Here is a 17861-nt window from a genome sequence, read left to right as displayed (position 1 = left end):
GGCAGCGAAAGATAGTTTAAAGGTCTGGAAATATGGCCAAAAGGATGAAGGATGCAGGAGAATGGCCATTCACAGAGCCCTGACCCCTGACCTCTGCCTGCCCCTCAGGGTCAGCTTGGGTGAAAGTGTCACTGGGCAGGCCTGCTCATCCCAGGGCAGCGTCCAGGCCTGCTCAAAGAGGGACACGCAGCAGGGCTCTGGGGGAGGCATCTCTGCTGGCAGGGACTTTGATGTCCCTGTTCCCTCTCCACCTCTCCCCAGATCCTGGGCCCTGGGGGCCATTGCGCTGCTCTTCCTACTGGGCCTCACCTGGGCTTTCGGCCTCCTCTTCATCAATAAGGAGTCGGTGGTCATGGCCTATCTCTTCACCACCTTCAACGCCTTCCAGGGGGTCTTCATCTTCGTCTTTCACTGCGCCTTACAGAAGAAGGTGAGGTCCAGGGAAGGGACCAGGTGCCTGCCTTCTGTAGCGGGACCTGTGTCTGCCTGGAGGGAAGCACAGGCTCACAGGGAGGATTTAGGCAGGGGTGCAGAGGGTTCTGGAAAAGAGCAAGATACAGGGGCCTAGAGGAACGAGAAAGCAAGGCAGATTTGGGGAGTTGGGAGAGCACAGGGCAGGGACATGGTTGATGGACCCTCCCCAGGGTGTAGGGCACAAGTCAAGCATGTGGGGGGAGATGACTCTGGGTGCCACCCAGACAGAACATTTCCGACTTCAATAGTTGTGGGATAAAATGTGAATTTTGTGGTGGTGGGAAGTTTCTTTTTAAAATAAAGTGTGTTACAGTCTGAATCTTAAAAAAAAATAAATTAAGGAGATAACAGAAGCAGAAGAATGTGGAGAAGGGTGTACGGGCAGTAGACTCAAGACTAAAGCCAGGGAAACTGAGCCAAGGCGTTTGTAGATTCATATCCTGAAGGCAGTGGGGAGGCCCGGTCAGACTGTTGTTGGTCTTAGGGGACATTGAGGTGGGTAAGGCTAAGGAGGGGATGAAGGAGGCAGTGATCACAAGTCTTGGGTGCAAGGTTGACTGTTCTGCTCAAAACTGTCCCATGGTCCTCATTGGACACACAGTGACATCCTTACAGAGGCCCCCAGGCCCATACGGTCCAACCTGGGCTTCCCCTTCTCTTCCCTTCCCTCCAGCCTTCTGCTCCCTCAGACACCTAGACATGGACCCTCCCCAGGTCTTGTCCCCTGCCCCTCCCCACATATCCACAGGGCCCACTGCCTTATTTCTTTTAGGTCTTTGCCGAAATGTCTCCTTAGTGAGGCCTCCCCTGATCTTTTTGAAATCGTGCCCCCGACCCCCACCGACAGCACTGCCTAACTCGCGGCCATAGTTCTCGGCAGCACCTCACACCATCAGACGCCCTACATAACGTACTGATGTTTCACCCGTGTTCAGTCTCTGTCTGCTAGAAAATACCAGCCCTGAGAAGTAGGGCTTTGGGTCTGATTTGTGTCTGTCCTCGGGGCCTAAACCATGCCTGGCGTATAGAGGATGCTCATTAAAGATCTGTTGAGTGAGTGAATGGATGAGAAATTATTGGTGGAGGTGGAGAAAGGAGGATGGGCCTGAGTGAGAAGAGAGCCTTCTTGGCTGGCTGTTGGGAGACAGGAGACAGTGGGGCTTCTGATCCCCACCAGCAGCTTGGTCACTGGACCCCCAAGGCGGGGGCACCTACTGCCTGTCCTCCTCGCCCCCCCAGGTGCATAAGGAGTACAGCAAGTGCCTGCGTCACTCCTACTGCTGCATTCGCTCCCCGCCCGGGGGCGCTCACGGCTCACTCAAGACCTCAGCTATACGGAGCAACACCCGCTACTACACGGGGACCCAGGTATCCAGGCCGGGGGCTGGGGCGCCAGGCAGGGCTCCCTGGGGCTGAGTGTTGGAACCGAGAGCCCAAGAGGCAGGGCAGTTCTCTGCCCAGGTCCCTGGTGGTGCTCATCAGGCAAGTGGTCTCAGAAAGATCGTGGAGGGTGGGCGGCCCAAGGGCTCCCTCACGTCTGAGCTGTGTCCCCAGAGCCGAATCCGGAGGATGTGGAACGACACCGTGAGGAAACAGACGGAATCCTCTTTCATGGCGGGCGACATCAACAGCACACCCACCCTGAACCGAGGTGAGACTGGATCCCTCACCCCCGGCTTCAGTCCCTCAAGATTCCCGAGCCCGGGTCTCCTGGCCGCCTTGTGACCTCTGACCTCCTGGGCAGGTACCATGGGGAACCATCTGCTGACCAACCCCGTGCTGCAGCCCCGTGGGGGCACCAGCCCCTACAACACTCTCATTGCCGAGTCGGTGGGCTTCAATCCTTCCTCACCCGCCGTCTTCAACTCCCCAGGTGAGAGCACTGTGGTGCCAGGAGAGGGTGACGGCCCAGGTCAGGTGGCATCCTTGTGCCTCCTGAACTGGAGCCGAGACTTGGCATCCTGAGCCCGCTCTCTCCTTCTCTCTTTTCCCTCCTGGCCGGCACCTGCAGGGAGCTACCGGGAACCCAGTAAGTGTGACTGTTTCCTGGTAACATTTCCAAGGCTGGGAGGGGAAGGTGACAGTGGCCTCCTCAAATGGCCTAACTTAGAGAGAACTCGAGTGCCCCCCCACACACACACACACACACATACAGACAGTCTCCGGCTTGGCAGCTGGCTGGAGGGTGTCGCGTTAGGTGGGGAATGAAGGTGATGGGGGGGACAGAGCGTTGGAAAGGGATCTGGTCACCCAGATCTCCTCATACTGCTGAGACTCTAAGCCCCCAGCTGCAAGGGGACCCTGGGGGAACTGGTCCCCGCACGTACCTCTACTAGTCTTCTGCTGAGCTGGTATCCTCACTGCCAGTGAGGAAGAGAGGGAATACAAGACCCCAGTCCCCAGGGGCAGGGGTGAGCCCAGGGAAGGCCAGGTGAAAGCGGGCACCCCCGTCCACGTGGCCTGCGCCCCTCTCACTGCCCGGCTCTCCTTCTGAGCAGCTCCCTTCTGCCTGCAGAGCACCCCCTGGGAGGCCGAGAAGCCTGCGGCATGGACACGCTGCCCCTCAATGGCAACTTCAACAACAGTTACTCCTTGCGAAGCGGGGACTTCCCTCCAGGGGATGGGGCCCCCGAGCCACCTCGAGGCCGGAACCTGGCCGACGCTGCCGCCTTCGAGAAGATGATCATCTCGGAGCTGGTGCACAACAACCTTCGGGGTGGCAGCAGCGGAGCCAGGGGCCCTCCACCGCCTGAGCCCCCCGTGCCGCCAGTGCCAGGGGGCAGCGGCGAGGAAGAGGCAGGCGGGCCCGGGGGTGCTGACCGGGCAGAGATCGAACTTCTCTACAAGGCCCTGGAGGAGCCACTGCTGCTGCCCCGGGCCCAGTCGGTGCTGTACCAGAGCGATCTGGACGAGTCGGAGAGCTGCACAGCGGAGGACGGGGCCACCAGCCGGCCCCTCTCCTCCCCTCCGGGCCGGGACTCCCTCTACGCCAGCGGGGCCAACCTGCGGGACTCGCCCTCCTACCCGGACAGCAGCCCCGAGGGGCCCAGTGAGGCTCTGCCCCCACCCCCACCTGCACCCCCTGGCCCCCCCGAAATCTACTACACCTCGCGCCCGCCGGCCCTGGTGGCCCGGAACCCCCTGCAGGGCTACTACCAGGTGCGGCGGCCCAGCCACGAGGGCTACCTGGCGGCCCCAGGCCTCGAGGGGCCAGGGCCCGATGGGGATGGGCAGATGCAACTGGTTACCAGTCTCTGAGGGACCTCACGGACCAGGGGCTGGTGTCCCAGGCCGGGGACTGAACCCTGGGTAGGGCTCTGGTGGCAGGGGGAGGCTGATGGAGACTGGCTGCTGGGCCACTCTCTCCAGGTGCCCCTTTGCCATGGGCCCTCCAGGCCCCTTGGGGGCTCTGCTCTGGGGGCCCGAGGTGCAGGGTTCACAGACAGGGTTTCCCACCAGCCGTGTGCACCAGCTCAATTTGGGGCAAGTGCAGTGAGGAACCAGGAGGTCCCCAGGGGAGTGAGGAAGGAGAAATTGGAAGGGTGCAGCCCACTCTTGACTTCCCCCTCCCACCCCCTACTCATCCTACTCCCTGGAGGGAAGTGAGGGCTCTGGTTTCCCTGGGTCAAAGGCCCTGCTGGATGGAACCCGTCAGCTGCTCCTCTCTTTGCAGCCCGAGTGCTGCCAGTTGCACCGGGATGGAGCAGTGGGGACAGGACAGATGGACAGGTTCCTCTGCACTACAGTTCCCTGCTCCACGGAGACTGGGGCCTCTGACCGGGGAGAGAGCCCTAGCGGGGAGAAAGCCCCAGGGCAAGAGGAATGGGCGGTTGTGGCTGGTGGTTTAAAGGTGGACCTTTCTCCGAAGCTCCTTCTCTCTGCTCTTCGTCCCAGCCTTCCCAGCAAGCCTGCCCCCTCAGCCCTCCTTGAGTGCACCCAATGACCCCCTCCCTTGGGGCGACTCCTGATGAAGCACAACTCCCCGCAGGGCCCCCAGCCCACAGGGGTGGCCGTATGTGAGCAGTTCCCAGTCCTGTGGGCTTGGCTATGGGGAGCAGATTTTGGGTCTGGATCTCCCTGGGGAGTGGGTCCTGGGCTTGGATCTTTCCCTAGGGGGCCCTCTTACCCCTTCCCTCTCTCCTCTTCCTCCGTCCCCATTGCTGTAAATATTTCAATGAAATGGAAAAGGAAAAAAAAAAAAAAAAAAAAGACAAAAAAAGAAAGAAAGAAAATCTCATCACTTGAAGCCACCAGGAGCCTGCGGCCCGGCCAGCCCGGGATTTCTCCGGAGCAGAGCTGCGCCGCCGGGCCCTGGCAGCCAGGACTTCTCTGTGTACGTGTGCATCCCCAGCCGGGTGGGCGGGCCGCCAGAGCAGCTTTTTACAATCCAGAGACAGAAAACAAAATCTAGAAGCAACATCGAAACAAAGAACCCGTTTCCTTTCCGGCACCCTTCCCTGATCCGCCTCTCCCTGGCATCAGTCAGCCCTCCTGGGGCGTGTACCTCACTGCCTGCCCCAGGACTTGGGGCCTGTCTCCCCTTCCCCTCCCCACTGGCCCAGGGGAGGCACCCTCACACCCAAAGATGCTTTTGCCAAGGTGGCTGCGCTGTCCCTTGGAGTTCCTGCTTCTTGTACATTGCTTCTGGGACTCGGCCTGGGAGGAAGGGGCCGATTTCCCGCCTAGAGAGGTTGAGAGGGGAAGGAAAATGAGGGCAGCAGGGTTTGACAGATGACTGAGGAGGGAGGGCTGGGGGCGGTGAGGTGGTTCTCCTTCACGGGGTGGGGAGGTGGGAGGTGAGAGACTGCCTTCCCTACCCAACACGCCCCCGCAGGGGAGACAAAGCCAGGTACCAGGGCCTGGCTGGGGTCAGGACACCCATGTTCAGAGGGCTCAACCCCAAACCTGCAGATGCTGGAAGCTCCAGGCTTGGGATGTCTCCTGAGTACCTCTCCCAGTCCCCTCTCCAGCCTGTCACCCTGGCCTTCCCAGCAACACCCCCCCCCCAACTCTTTGGGGGTAGCATAGTCCCACTGCCATACTAGCCCAGCCCTGTCATTTGCCATTTCCCCAGGGGTGGCCCTCCACCTCTGCTCTGACCCCTCATCTCTTTTGTCCCTCCCTCTTTTCTCACAAGTGCCATGAGTTTTCAAACATCTTCGGGTCTCAGCCTGCCGCTGCCATGAACTTTGGGTTAATGGGGAGGAACTCCAGGGAGGAACTGGGGGAAAGAGACAGATAGGTGGCTGGAGGGACTCTTTTTGCTGCTAAAAAGCCCCTCCCTTCTCCTGAGGAGCTAGGGCTGGCTTGTCCCCATCAGTTATGGGGGAGAAGAGGCCAGACCCGAAGATGGTGGTTTGTCCCACATGGGGGGACAGGTGTGGGGAGAAGGTAAAGGTGGGTTCCATCTGTTTTCTGGTAGGGAGTTTTAACCCGTTTCACCAGACCATGGGTGAGTCTGGACGGGCAGGTGAAGTAAGGATAGGAACGGTCTTGCGCAGATGGCTCTGTGAGGAGGGCAGGAGACAGCTCCGTGGCTTTCCTTGGCTTCACTAGGCCAGGACTCCTCTTTGGGGAGGGGTGGCTAGAGATGGTGGGAGACAAGGGTAGATGGAAGAGTGGGCCCGGCCCAGGCATCAGCCCAGCTAGAGTCAAAGAATGCCTCTGACCAGCAAAGAGGTCTGGAAGAGAGGGTGGGGTGGGGGAGTTCCCAGGGGAACTCCTGCGTCCTCTCCCCTGCCCAGTCCTCCTTTTATCTCTCCAGACTCTGACAGTCAAAGGGAGAGAGAGGGTACAGCGGGTCCCTTGGTTCCCATTCCAGCCAGAATCACCAAGGTGGATTCCCAGGCCTCAGAGTTGTGTGGCAGGGCCCCCTGGTAGGGCTGGAAACCTCTGCAGTCCAGCACAAAGCTACCCCGAGAGCCCAGGTGTCCCCCCACCCCAACCAGACCTGGTGCCTTGATGCCCCCACTCCAGCTGGGACGGTATAAAGAAGGAAGGGTCTTGGTTTCCTCTCCTACTCCCTTTCTTGGGCTCCTGAATTCATTTGCTTTCAAATCTTGTTATTTTTCTCTGGGTTTGGTGGGGGTTTTTTGGCTTTGGTTTTGGTTTTCCTTGCCTTTTTCTCTGTGTCTCCACCTCTTTCCCTGTGTCTTTCTCACTGTCTCTGTGTTCCCCTTCTCTTACCCTCAATTTCTCTCTGTCCATTTGGGCCTCCTCCCTCTTCTCCCATGCCCCCAGTCCCTCCTTGGTCTCCTTTTCGATATGCCAAACCAATTTTGGGTCGAGTGCATTTAACGAGAACAAAACAAAAGGCTCATAACAACAAGAACGTTTCAGAAAAAAAAGTTTAAAAAAATTGTTGAGTCAAAAAAAATCAAACAATAAAGAAATTAAGATTTCTTGGAATGACAAGAGTAGCGTGACTCATTTGCGGGGGGAGGCAAGAAACAGGTGAGTGGATCTGCACGGAGCATCCCCGTGAGGCCGTGACCGAGTGAGGAACCTGCACTGCCGCATTTAGAACCCACAGCAGAGGACTGGTGAGTCACAGAATCATTAATGTTTATAGAGCTTGGTAGGTTCAAGGGCCTGCTAGGCAATGCAGGTGCAGTTTCTTTATGAATCCTCATAAATGCTCTGGGCGGAGGTTATTCGAGCTCCATTTTACAGATGGAGAAACTGAGGCTTATAGCACCTGGATGCACATCCAAGTCTCTGTGGGCCAGGCCACTGTGCCATGTTGCACCTCAATCCCTTCTCAGCCTGGACTTCGGTCCACAGGCTATATTAGAGCACAGCATAGGAACTGTGTGCTGTGCCTGTCTGATTCCAGCTGCTATTTCTAGACTCCCACACATTACTGGAATGGTGTATTTTCGGTCATGACAGCACAGTGGAATTGCATCATGTGTATTTCACATTCTCACAGTGCTCAGAGAGAGAGGAATGACCAAGCAGTGCAAGCACTTCTCTCCATGCCCCTCTGCCCTCAACACTGGCGTCCAGGATGCCGCACTCAGCCATTCCTCCTCCCCACTCCCCAGCTACTCCTTCCCAGTCTCCACACTGGTTCCTTCTCATCTCCTGACCTCTTAATGTTGGCGAGCCCAAGGGCTCAGCCTTGGACCTTTACCTACACTCACTCCCTGGGAGATCTCATCCCATTAAATGGTTTTTAAATACAGCTGACCCTTGAGCAACACAGGTTTGAACCACACAGGTCCACTTAGATGAGGATTCTTTTCAATAAGTATATTGGAAAAATCCTTGGAGATTTGCGACAATTGGAAAAAACTCGCAAATGAACCATGTAACCTCGAAACCTTCAAAAAAAATTAAGAGGCATGTCATGAATGAACAGAATATATGTAGATACTAGTCTATTTTATCATTTACTACCATAAAATACACACATATCTATTATAAAAAGTTAAAATGTATCAAAACTTATGCACACACTGACAAACCGTACACAGCCCCATCGACTGCACTAGGCTACCATAAAGCAATCATATTGCTGCTGCTTCATTTTCAGTGCATGAATCACTATACCTGTAAATAAAAATGAATTTCTTTTTCACATTTTCTTTTCATTTTTGATGTCTAGTGTTAGTAATATGTGTAATATCTACAGTGTTTTTTATAAGACAATATTGATGTAGGTACTGACAGATGATTCATCTTGTAAATAAATGATGTACGCTTTCGGTATTGATAAATACAGTACCGTATTGTAAATGTATTTTCTCTTCCTTACGATTTTCTTAGTAAGTTTCTTTTCTATTGCTTACTTTCATGTAAGAAGACAGCATATAATACACATACAAAATATGTGTTAATTGACTGTTTATGTTATGGTTAAGGCTTCCAGTCAACAGTAGGCTATTAGTAGTTAAGTTTTGGGGGAGTCAAAAGTTATACATGGGGCTTCCCTGGTGGCGCAGTGGTTGAGAGTCCGCCTGCCCATGCAGGGGACATGGGTTCGTGCTCCAGTCCGGGAGGATCCCACATGCCGTGGAGCGGCTGGGCCCGTGAGCCATGGTCACTGAGCCTGCGCGTCCGGAGCCTGTCTTCTGCAACGGGAGAGGCCACAACAGTGAGAGGCCCGCGTACCACCAAAAAAGAACTATACGTGGAGGTACTTCGCTGGTGGTCCAAGTGGTTAAGAATCCATGCTTTCACTGCAGGGGCACAGGGTCTGGGAACTAAGATCCCCACATGCCACAGTGTAGCCAAAAAAAAAAAAAAAGTTATACATAGATTTTTGATTGCACAGGGGTCAGCACCCCTAACCCCTGCATTTTTCAAGTGTCAGCTGTACTATCTATTATGCTGATGACTTCCAAACGTAGAGCTCCAGCCTGAACTTCCATCTTGAGATCCAGATTCATTTACATCCAACTACCCACTCCACATCTCCCCCTGTGTGTCTGGCAGGATCTCAAAGTTAAACCCAGTTCCACGCACATGTATACACACACCACTGTTCCAGTTCCTCCCACAGGCTTCCCCACCTTGATTAACGGCAAGTCCATCCTGAGACTCAAGATAAGACCCCTGGAGCCTCCCTTGAACTCACTCATTGTTTCATACCCCATATCTAATCTGACAGTAGATGCAGTAGTGCCTCTAACTTTGAAATACCCAGAATTAACTAGTTCTCACTACTTTGGTTCAAGCCACCACTGTCTTTCACCAGGACCACTGTAACAGTCCCCTAACTAGCTCCCTTGTCCCTCTTCAGGGGACACACAAAACAGAATGATCTCAGTAAGCATATTTTTTGTCCCTCCTCTGCTCAAAACTCTCCAAAGGCCTCCTCTCTCACCCAGACGAAACGCTAAGGTCAGCACAATGGCCCACAAGGCCCTACAGCATCACATCTCATCCCTACAGCTCTCCTCCTTCCCTCCACTCCAGCCACACTGGGGTGCTCACTGTCCACAAACATGCAGGCAACTCCTGCCTGCCTCAGGGCCTTTACACTGGTTGTTCCTAGGGTTCACCTATTCTCCCTTTAGGACTTATGAAAATAAGAGCTTCCCAGCAGGCCTTCCCAGGCTACTCCATTTAAATTGCAATTGGCCACTCCAGAACTTCCTAACCCCTGTCTTGCTTTGTCTCCCATAGTGCTCCCAACTCACAAACTGCCTTTTTTGCCTTTTGCTTGTCTGCCTCCCCCACCAGAAAATAATGTACAATCGTCTGTTTTTTCACTGCTGTTCCCTACTGTTTAGCACAGTGTCTGGCACACACTAGGTGCTCAATAAATGTCTGTGAAAGGACACACAGCTGAATGGAGCACAGGACCCAGAGTAGGCCTGAGATGAGAGTTAAGACCATTCCCTCAGCTGCTCTCAGTTCCCATGCACCCCTCACTGTGCGATGCTGTTGTTACTTCAGCATGGCCCTGAAATCTAAGTCCAGCAATTTAGCCGGTGCCCAACCCTATCCTATGCTGAAGAGGAACTGGTTCTACTAGACTTACCGAGAGATGCTCTGTGAGCAAATTCACTTAATTTTTTATGATTTTGACCTCATGCTCTGACTCTGAAATTTTATCCTAGCATAAGATGAGAACGCAGCCAGTTCTTCCACCTTTTTGTCCTTTACTTTCCCGGCACTGTACACATCCGACTCCTCTACCCATACCGTGAAACCTGCTGTGCCTGACAACCTGTGACCCTCAGTGGTTGTCAGTGGCACCTGTACACGCTTGGGGCAACCATTAGCATGTGCCCAGGAACAGTAACATTTGTTGATATTCATTTCAAAGCTCTTTCCTACATTTCATCTTATTTAATTATCACAAGATATATATTATCCCCATATATCAGATGAGGAAACTGAAATTAGGGTGAGTAAATGACTTACTCAAAAAAATAAGATTACTATGCAGTTCAAAGTGCCCACACCCTGTAGATGCTTTACATATGCTGTCCAATTTAATCCTTTCAACCACCCAGTGAGGCAGGTTTTAGTTAGCTCCAATATACAACTGCAGAAGCTGAAGCCCAGAAAGGTAGGTTCAAGAACGTACCCGTGTTCACTCAGCTAGTAAGAGAAAGATGGACCAGGCCTCCACCTTGGTCCTCCTGTCCCAGGGGCTGCATTGAGGACTGTCTGCACCCAGCTGCAGTTGCCCAGGCCCCATCGCTGCCCACCAACCCCACTCGGCATTCACTAAGGGAAGCTGACTATCTGGCTCCCCACATCAGAGATGCCCACTAATCATGCCACACCCTGATGGTCCCTATGTAGCTAGTATGTTAGGATTGTCCAGAGCGGACTCACGTGAGTTAAGCCAGAGGGAAGGTCTTAATGCAGAGCAACAGAGGATTCGCTTCAGATCCCCAAAGGCTTGAAAGCATTGGAGCCTCTGCCATTGAGAAAACCTCCTCTCTCCCGTGAACTCTTGGGAAGGCCTAGGGGTGCCAGGCTGAGGCTACTCCTTTATCCCTACAATATCCTCAGGCTTATTCTGCTTCTCTCTTACCCTTTCAAACATCTCAGTCATGGCAATGAGCTGTGATGACAGGACCCTCCCCCATTTATATCCCTTCTTACTTCACTGGGACTCACCTTGACCAAAACCCTCGCAACCACTGCTCTTTTCTGTCTGTCCTGCCCCACTGTCTTCCATCAACCTTTGCCTCTGTCCAAGTGATCCCAGCTTCTCACAGCTGAAGCCCTCACTTTAAGCCAACCAGTCCTCTCCTGGGAATTGATCCTAAGGAACCATGCATGTGCATGAAGACAACGACAAGAAAAGTTCACTGTAGTAAGGCTTCTAAGAGTGAAACACAAGAGAGAATCTAAAATTTTAGCATAGAAAACTGTTACATAAATAATGCACATCCATAAACAGAATACCATGCAGCCATTCAAAATGATAATGCAGAAGAACACTAAAGGACATGGAAATATATTCATAATAATACTAAGGGTAAAAACCTAGATATAAAAAACAGGGTAAAGTATGACCTTACTTTTGTTTTGATGGCATGTATATACAAAAAGTGTGTGTATACAAATATGAAACTGTGTATATATACAAGTGTATGTGTGTATGTGTATATGTGTGTATAAATATAAAATATATGCAGGGACTTCCCTGGTGGCACAGTGGTTAAAAATCCGCCTGCCAATGCAGGGACACAGGTTGGAGCCCTGGTGCAGGAAGATCCCACATGCCGCGGAGCGACTAAGCCTGTGCGCCACAACTACTGAGCCTGCGCTCTAGAGCCCGAGTGCCACAACTACTGAGCCCACGCGCCACAACTACTGAAGCCCACGTGCCTAGAGCCCCTGCTCGGCAACAAGAGAACCTGCTGCAGTGAGAAGCTCGCGCACCATCTCTCTGCAACTAGAGAAAGCCAGCGTGCAGCAACGAAGACCCAATGCAGCCAAAAACTAAACGTTTTAAAAAAAGAAAAAATAATTTTAATTGACTTTAAAAAATAATAATAAAATATATGCAGAATATAAAGCTATACACCAGAATACTAACAGGGTAATTTTAACTTTCTCGCAGCTCTGTATTTTAAAAATTGTTTGCATTAATATGTATTACTTTTGTAATAGGAAAAAATATTTGTGTGCCCCACTTTCTATGGAAGAACAAAGACCAAGAATAACCAGCACAAATGGAAGAAGAAAGAACAAGGTGGGGAACTAGCCTTACCAACACTGGTTATAGTGTGGTAATATTTAAGTCAATGTGGTATCTGGCACAGGAAGAGACAAAAAGTCCAATGGAAGAGACCTGTGACTAGATGGAAACTTGCTTTAGGCAGAGATTACAAATCACTAGGAAAAGGATAGATTAATCCAGAGGATCTTATATTTTTTTGGTCTTGAGATCCCTTTACCCTTTTAAAAATTCATGAGGATAAGGAGGGGGATGACTGGGAGGAGCACAGAGGATTTTTAGGGCAGTGAAAATACTCTGTATCATACTGTAATGAGGAATACATGTCATACATTTATCCAAACCCATAGAATGTGCACCAAGAGTGAACCTTAACATAAACTGTGGATTTTAGGTGATAATGATGTGTCAATATAGGTTCATCAATTGTACACAAATTCACCACTTTGGTGGTGGATGTTAATGATGGGGGATACTATGCATGTGGGAGGGGGAGAGGTATATGAGAAATCTATGTCATGAACCTAAAACTGCTCTAAAAAAAAATTAAATCTTTTTTTAAAAAATGAATGTGGGGCTTCCCTGGTGGCGCAGTGGTTGAGAGTCCACCTGCCGATGCAGGGGACACGGGTTCGTGCCCCGGTCCGGGAAGATGCCACATGCCGCAGAGCGGCTGGGCCCGTGAGCCATGGCCGCTGAGCCTGTGCGTCCGGAGCCTGTGTTCCGCAACGGGAGAGGCCACAACAGTGAGAGGCCCATGTACCGCAAAATAAAAATTAATGGGGACCCTAATGAGCTGTTGTTTATGGGGATAGAGATTATTTATATTTACTGAATTGGAAATTAAAACTGAGCAAAATTTTTAAATATTTAACTAAATTAAATTGGTTAATAAATCTATTAAATGTTAAAATAAATGACCTATTTTATTAAAAAGTAACTATATGCATATTTTAAAAACAAAGCAGTGCAAAGAATGGTATTGTTTTACATTTTTGTAAAACTCCTACTGTCTGGTGTAATGAAAGGCAGCTGTATTCTCACATCAGGCTTCTGCAATCAATCTGTTGCAATATGCTGTTTTGGTTGAAGTATGTGAAGAAAAGCCAGCCTCACAAAGATACATAGTCGGAAAAGGGAGGAGTGTCATAGCCTTTTCAGCTAATTGGGGATATTTTACTTTGTTACTATACCAAAACTCAACAAGTGGTGGCGTATTAAAGTTAGTTACAATGTTGAATATGAAACTGTATCAATAAACTTTTCATGCTCTGTTACACTGAAACCCATTGGTCTATCTTACAAATTTTAATTGATCTTTTATGACTGATTTTGTAACATCATGCATTGGTCTTTAGGAAAATATTGATATGCTGAGTTATTACATTTCACTCTACAGTATTTTTTAAATATATCTGTTAATAATATCACCACTGATCTCATCAGGAAAACCTTTAAATATTGAAAAGTTGTCAGGCTGATGGTGGTAAATAAAAGTTTCCTAAATGTCTAAGTTTTGCTTAAAAGCTCAAATATTATCATTGGCAACACACTGTTAATTTTCCTCCAAGTGACCACTCACTGCATTTGTTTCTGAGAAAATACATAGCATATATCCTAGTCTGAATAATTAATAATTAGCAATTATTCAAGTAAAAACTGTGTTCATGAAAAAAGTCAGCAGTTCCACCTCCACTCAAACAACTGTACATTACCTCAACTACCATCATTCTTCAGCATGCAATAGAAGTGCTCTATGCAAGCGTCGCATTTCACCACCCAGAATATTAGAAAGACCTGCTGTAGGGCTAAGCTTTAACACAATTACTACTTTCACTGCTTCTTCAAGGACATTCTTAAGTGAAACTGTTTTAACACTGAGCGTGTGTGTGGTGGTGAGGAATACAATGACAACCACCACCACAATATGGTGACACTGCACTGTTTCCTGCTAAGGGGCCAGAAGTTTTACCCATTGTTTTTGTACCAACAGTGCACAGACAACATAGCACAAATGAGAAAGGCAAATAATGCCTTAGAATTATTATGAAAATAGTTTATCTCATGGATTCCCTAAAAGGTTCTTGGGGATCCCCAGGGGATCACATTTTGAGAACCACTGGACTACTCAATAAATGGAGCTGGGACACGTGGTTATCCAAATGAAAAAAACTAAACCTACCTCACATCATAAACAAAAATAAATTCCAGATTGTTTGTTTTTTAAGCTAAATATGAAAAGTAGACCTTCCAGAAGAAAATACAGTAGGATATCTTACTGATCGCAGCATAAGATTTCTTAAGCAAGACACAAAAAAACACAAACTATAAGTAGATTCATAATTCTGATGACATTAAAATAATGATGATGATGATAATAAAAATAGTAAATTCTGAACATCAGAAGACACCATACAAATGAAAAGGCATGCCTCAGATGTAAGAACTCCTGCACTCAGTAAGATGAAGACAATCCAGCAGGAAAATGGGCAAAGATATGAACAGGCAATTCACGAAAGGCAAATGGTAAATAAACATGAAAAAAGCTCAATCTCACTATTAATCATGGTAATGCAAACTGAAACCAATAATTCACACCCATCATAAAGACAGACATGTAAGAGTCTGACAATAGCAAGTATGGATAAGGACACTGAGCAATAGCAACAATGCCGGTGGGAGTGAGAACTGGAACAATCATTTTGAAGAACAAACTGGCAATATCTAGTAAAGGTGAATATTCCCAAAACCCAGCAATTCAACTCCTAGGTATGTAGCCTAGAGAAACTCCTGCATGTGTACACAAAGAGCCATGCACAACAATAAACATTACAGCACTGTTTGTAAGAGTAGAAAACCAGAAACAAGCTAAATACCAAGCAAGAGGTAGATGGATAAGTAAACACTGTCCAACAAAACTTTCTGTGATCACAGAAGTATTCTTTATCTAAGCTGTCTAATGTGGTAGCCACTAGCCACAGGTGTCTATTAAACACATGAAATATGGCTAAGTGACTGGGGAATTGAATTTTTCATTTAATTTTGATTAACTGAAATATAAACAGCCACATGTGGCTAATGGTTACTACATCAGACAGCACAGCCATACACCAGTGAAAATAAACGACTAGAGCTATACACGTGTCATATATATACCTCTGAAAAGCATTATGTTCGGGGCTTCCCTGATGGCACAGTGGTTAAGAATCCGCCTGCCAATGCAGGGGCCACAGGTTCGAGCCCTAGTCCGGGAAGATCCCACATGCCGCAGAGCAACTAAGCCCGTGCGCCACAACTACCGAGCCTGCGCTGTAGAGCCCGCAAGTCACAACTACTGAAGCCCGCACACCCTAGAGCCCATGCTCCACAAGAGCAGCCACCGCAGTGAGAAGCCCACGCACCGCAACGAATAGTAGCCCCTGCTCGCCGCAACTAGAGAAAGCCTGCGCACAGCAACGAAGACCCAACACAGACAAAAATAAATAAATTTATTTTTTAAAAAAAGCATTATGTTTGACCAAAAAAAAGCAGCTTCAGAAGGTAGGGCTGGGGGACTTCCCTGGTGGCGCAGTGGTTAAGAATCCGCCTGCCAATGCAGGGGACACGAGTTCGATCCCTGGTCCGGGAAGATCCCACATGCCGCAGAGCAACTAAGCCTGTGCACCACAACTACTGAGCCTGTGCTCTAGAGCCCATGAGCGGCAACTACTAAGGCCTGCATGCCTAGAGCCCATGCTCCGCAACAAGAGTAAGCCACCGCAATGAGAAGCCCGTACACTGCAACGAAGAGTAGCCCCCACTTGCCGCAACTAGAGAAAAAGCCTGCACGCAGCAACGAAGACCCAAGGCAGCCACAATTAATTAATTAATTAATTTTAAAAAAAAATGAAGGTAGGGCTGGGACCAGAGTGAAGCAAGGGCTGGGACCAGAGTGAAGCAAGTTAGGTGTCTAGAATGAAAATTTTAGGAGGCACTCACCCTCAGAGTCATGCAGGTACAGGATGGCACTTGTGTGACTTGGAGGGTGTGTCTCCTTAAATGTTGTGCCCTTGCTTTCCTCATCCTAGTTCTAGCCCTGTCAGGATATATGTGGTATGATACTGTGTTGGGGGTCCCCAAGATCATCCCTGACTCACTAGGAGGATTCACAGGATTTAGCATATAGCCTACTCAGGGTATGATTTCTTTTTTGTTGTTGTTGTTTTGGTTTTTTTTTTTTTTTGCCACACCATGCAGCATGTGGGATCTTAGTTCCCCAACCAGGGATTGAACCTGTGCCCCCTGAAGTGGAAGCTCAGAGACCTAACCACTGGACCACCAGGGAATTCCCCAGGGTATGATTTCTTACAGTGAAAGGATACAAAGCAAAATCAGCCAAGGGAAAAGGTGCATGGGGCGAAGTCTGGAGGAAACCAGGCACAAGCTTCCAAGAGTCCTCTCCCAGTGGAGTTACAAAGAACATGCTTAGTTCCTATAGCAGAGCTGTGACAACACGTGTGAAATGTTGTCCACCAGGAAAGCTCCTTAGAGATACAGTGCCCAGGGTATTAGGGTGGGGGGGTGGGGCAGCTGGTCAAGTACCAAACTTCCAGACTCCAGAAGGAAAGCAGGTGCTCGACACAAATCACATTGTCTGTACAGTTTAGGCACCATGAGCCCCTTGTATTATTTAGGGAATGGTGTGAACCCTCCTGAAATCCAAGTTCCTAGACACCAACCAAGGGCCAACCTTGCAAACAGGCCTTTCTAAGGAGAGCAGTCTCAGGCCTGCTATAGTTGACTCTTTTGTATAAAGTTGTAGAACATGACATACAATACTATACATAGTTTAAAGGCACATATTAAAGATATACAAACATGCACTGAAAAATAAACACCAAAACCAGGATTGTAGTTACATCTGAAAAAAAGGGGAGAGGAACGGGTTTGAGGCAGGGGTATATAAGACCTTTCAATTGCATCGCTAATGTTTTACTTCTTAAGCTGGGTAATGGGTAAAAACATATTTGTCATGGCATTTCTTATGCTTGTTTTTGAGTGTGAGTGCACCTGAAATACTACATAAGAAAAATGATGACTTATCTCCTAATTACTATGCGCTACTAACAGTCCATGTTTATGGTGTTTATGGAGTACTCGTCACATTCCAGGTACTATGCTAAGTCTTTATATGGATTTACACTTTAAAAAAAAATTTATTGAAGACTTCCTATGCTAAGCTCTGGCAATACACTGAGACTTCAGTGTGAGACAGGTGAGATCTCTGTCCTCAACCAGCTTTCAGTCTACTGAGGGATGATGAGAGATAAAAAGCACAATTAGGGAGTTCCCTGGTGGTCTAGTGGTTAGCATTCGGCGCTTCCACTGGCCCAGGTCCAATCCCTGGTAGCGGAACTGAGATCCCGTAAGCCGTGCGGCCAAAAAAAAGAAGCACAATTAAAATCAACATATCTACAGATTCTGGTAAGTGCTCCTAAGATAAAAAATAAAGCAGGTTTTTGTAATTAACGAAGGTCTACTTTAACTAGGGTGGTCCAAGAAGGCTTCTTTGGGAGAGACATCTGAGGTGAACCATAAATGATGAGAATGAGACAGCCACCCAATTATCTGAAGGAAGCACATTCCAGGCAGAGGGAACAGCAAGTGCAAAACCCTGCAGCAGGAATAAGTTTGGTGTGTTGAAAGACGGGAAATGAAGCCAGCAGGGCTTGAGAGTGGTCACAAGAGGGAGACT

The 17861-nt window shown here is 49.3% G+C and overlaps 1 protein-coding gene across 3 annotated transcripts in view; it reads left to right on the top strand.

Moving 5' to 3' along the window:
• The window catches only part of ADGRL1 (adhesion G protein-coupled receptor L1), a 47903-nt gene extending 40465 nt beyond the window's left edge, over positions 1-7438 (top strand). Inside the window, exons 18-23 of one of the 3 annotated variants that reach the window (XM_022558834.3) lie at positions 262-430; positions 1714-1842; positions 2029-2125; positions 2219-2347; positions 2486-2503; positions 2990-7437. In XM_022558834.3, coding sequence (XP_022414542.1) covers positions 262-430; positions 1714-1842; positions 2029-2125; positions 2219-2347; positions 2486-2503; positions 2990-3732 — 1285 coding nt within the window. In that variant the 3' untranslated portion in view covers positions 3733-7437. Of the gene's footprint in view, positions 1-261; positions 431-1713; positions 1843-2028; positions 2126-2218; positions 2348-2485; positions 2504-2989 lie in introns of all 3 variants that reach the window. The other 2 variants (XM_089905408.1, XM_089905406.1) reach the window with 2 other exon arrangements.
• Positions 7439-17861: the final 10423 nt, after the last annotated feature.

This window comes from Delphinapterus leucas, unplaced genomic scaffold, assembly GCF_059928025.1.
Source record: "Delphinapterus leucas isolate spDelLeu-1000000601 "Yukka" unplaced genomic scaffold, BTC_Dleu_Yukka2 spDelLeu_asBTCV2_sq25, whole genome shotgun sequence".
NCBI classification, from domain to species: Eukaryota; Metazoa; Chordata; class Mammalia; order Artiodactyla; family Monodontidae; genus Delphinapterus; species Delphinapterus leucas.
The sequence above is the reverse complement of the archived record's forward strand: the minus strand, read 5'-3'. Positions and strand labels throughout refer to the sequence as shown.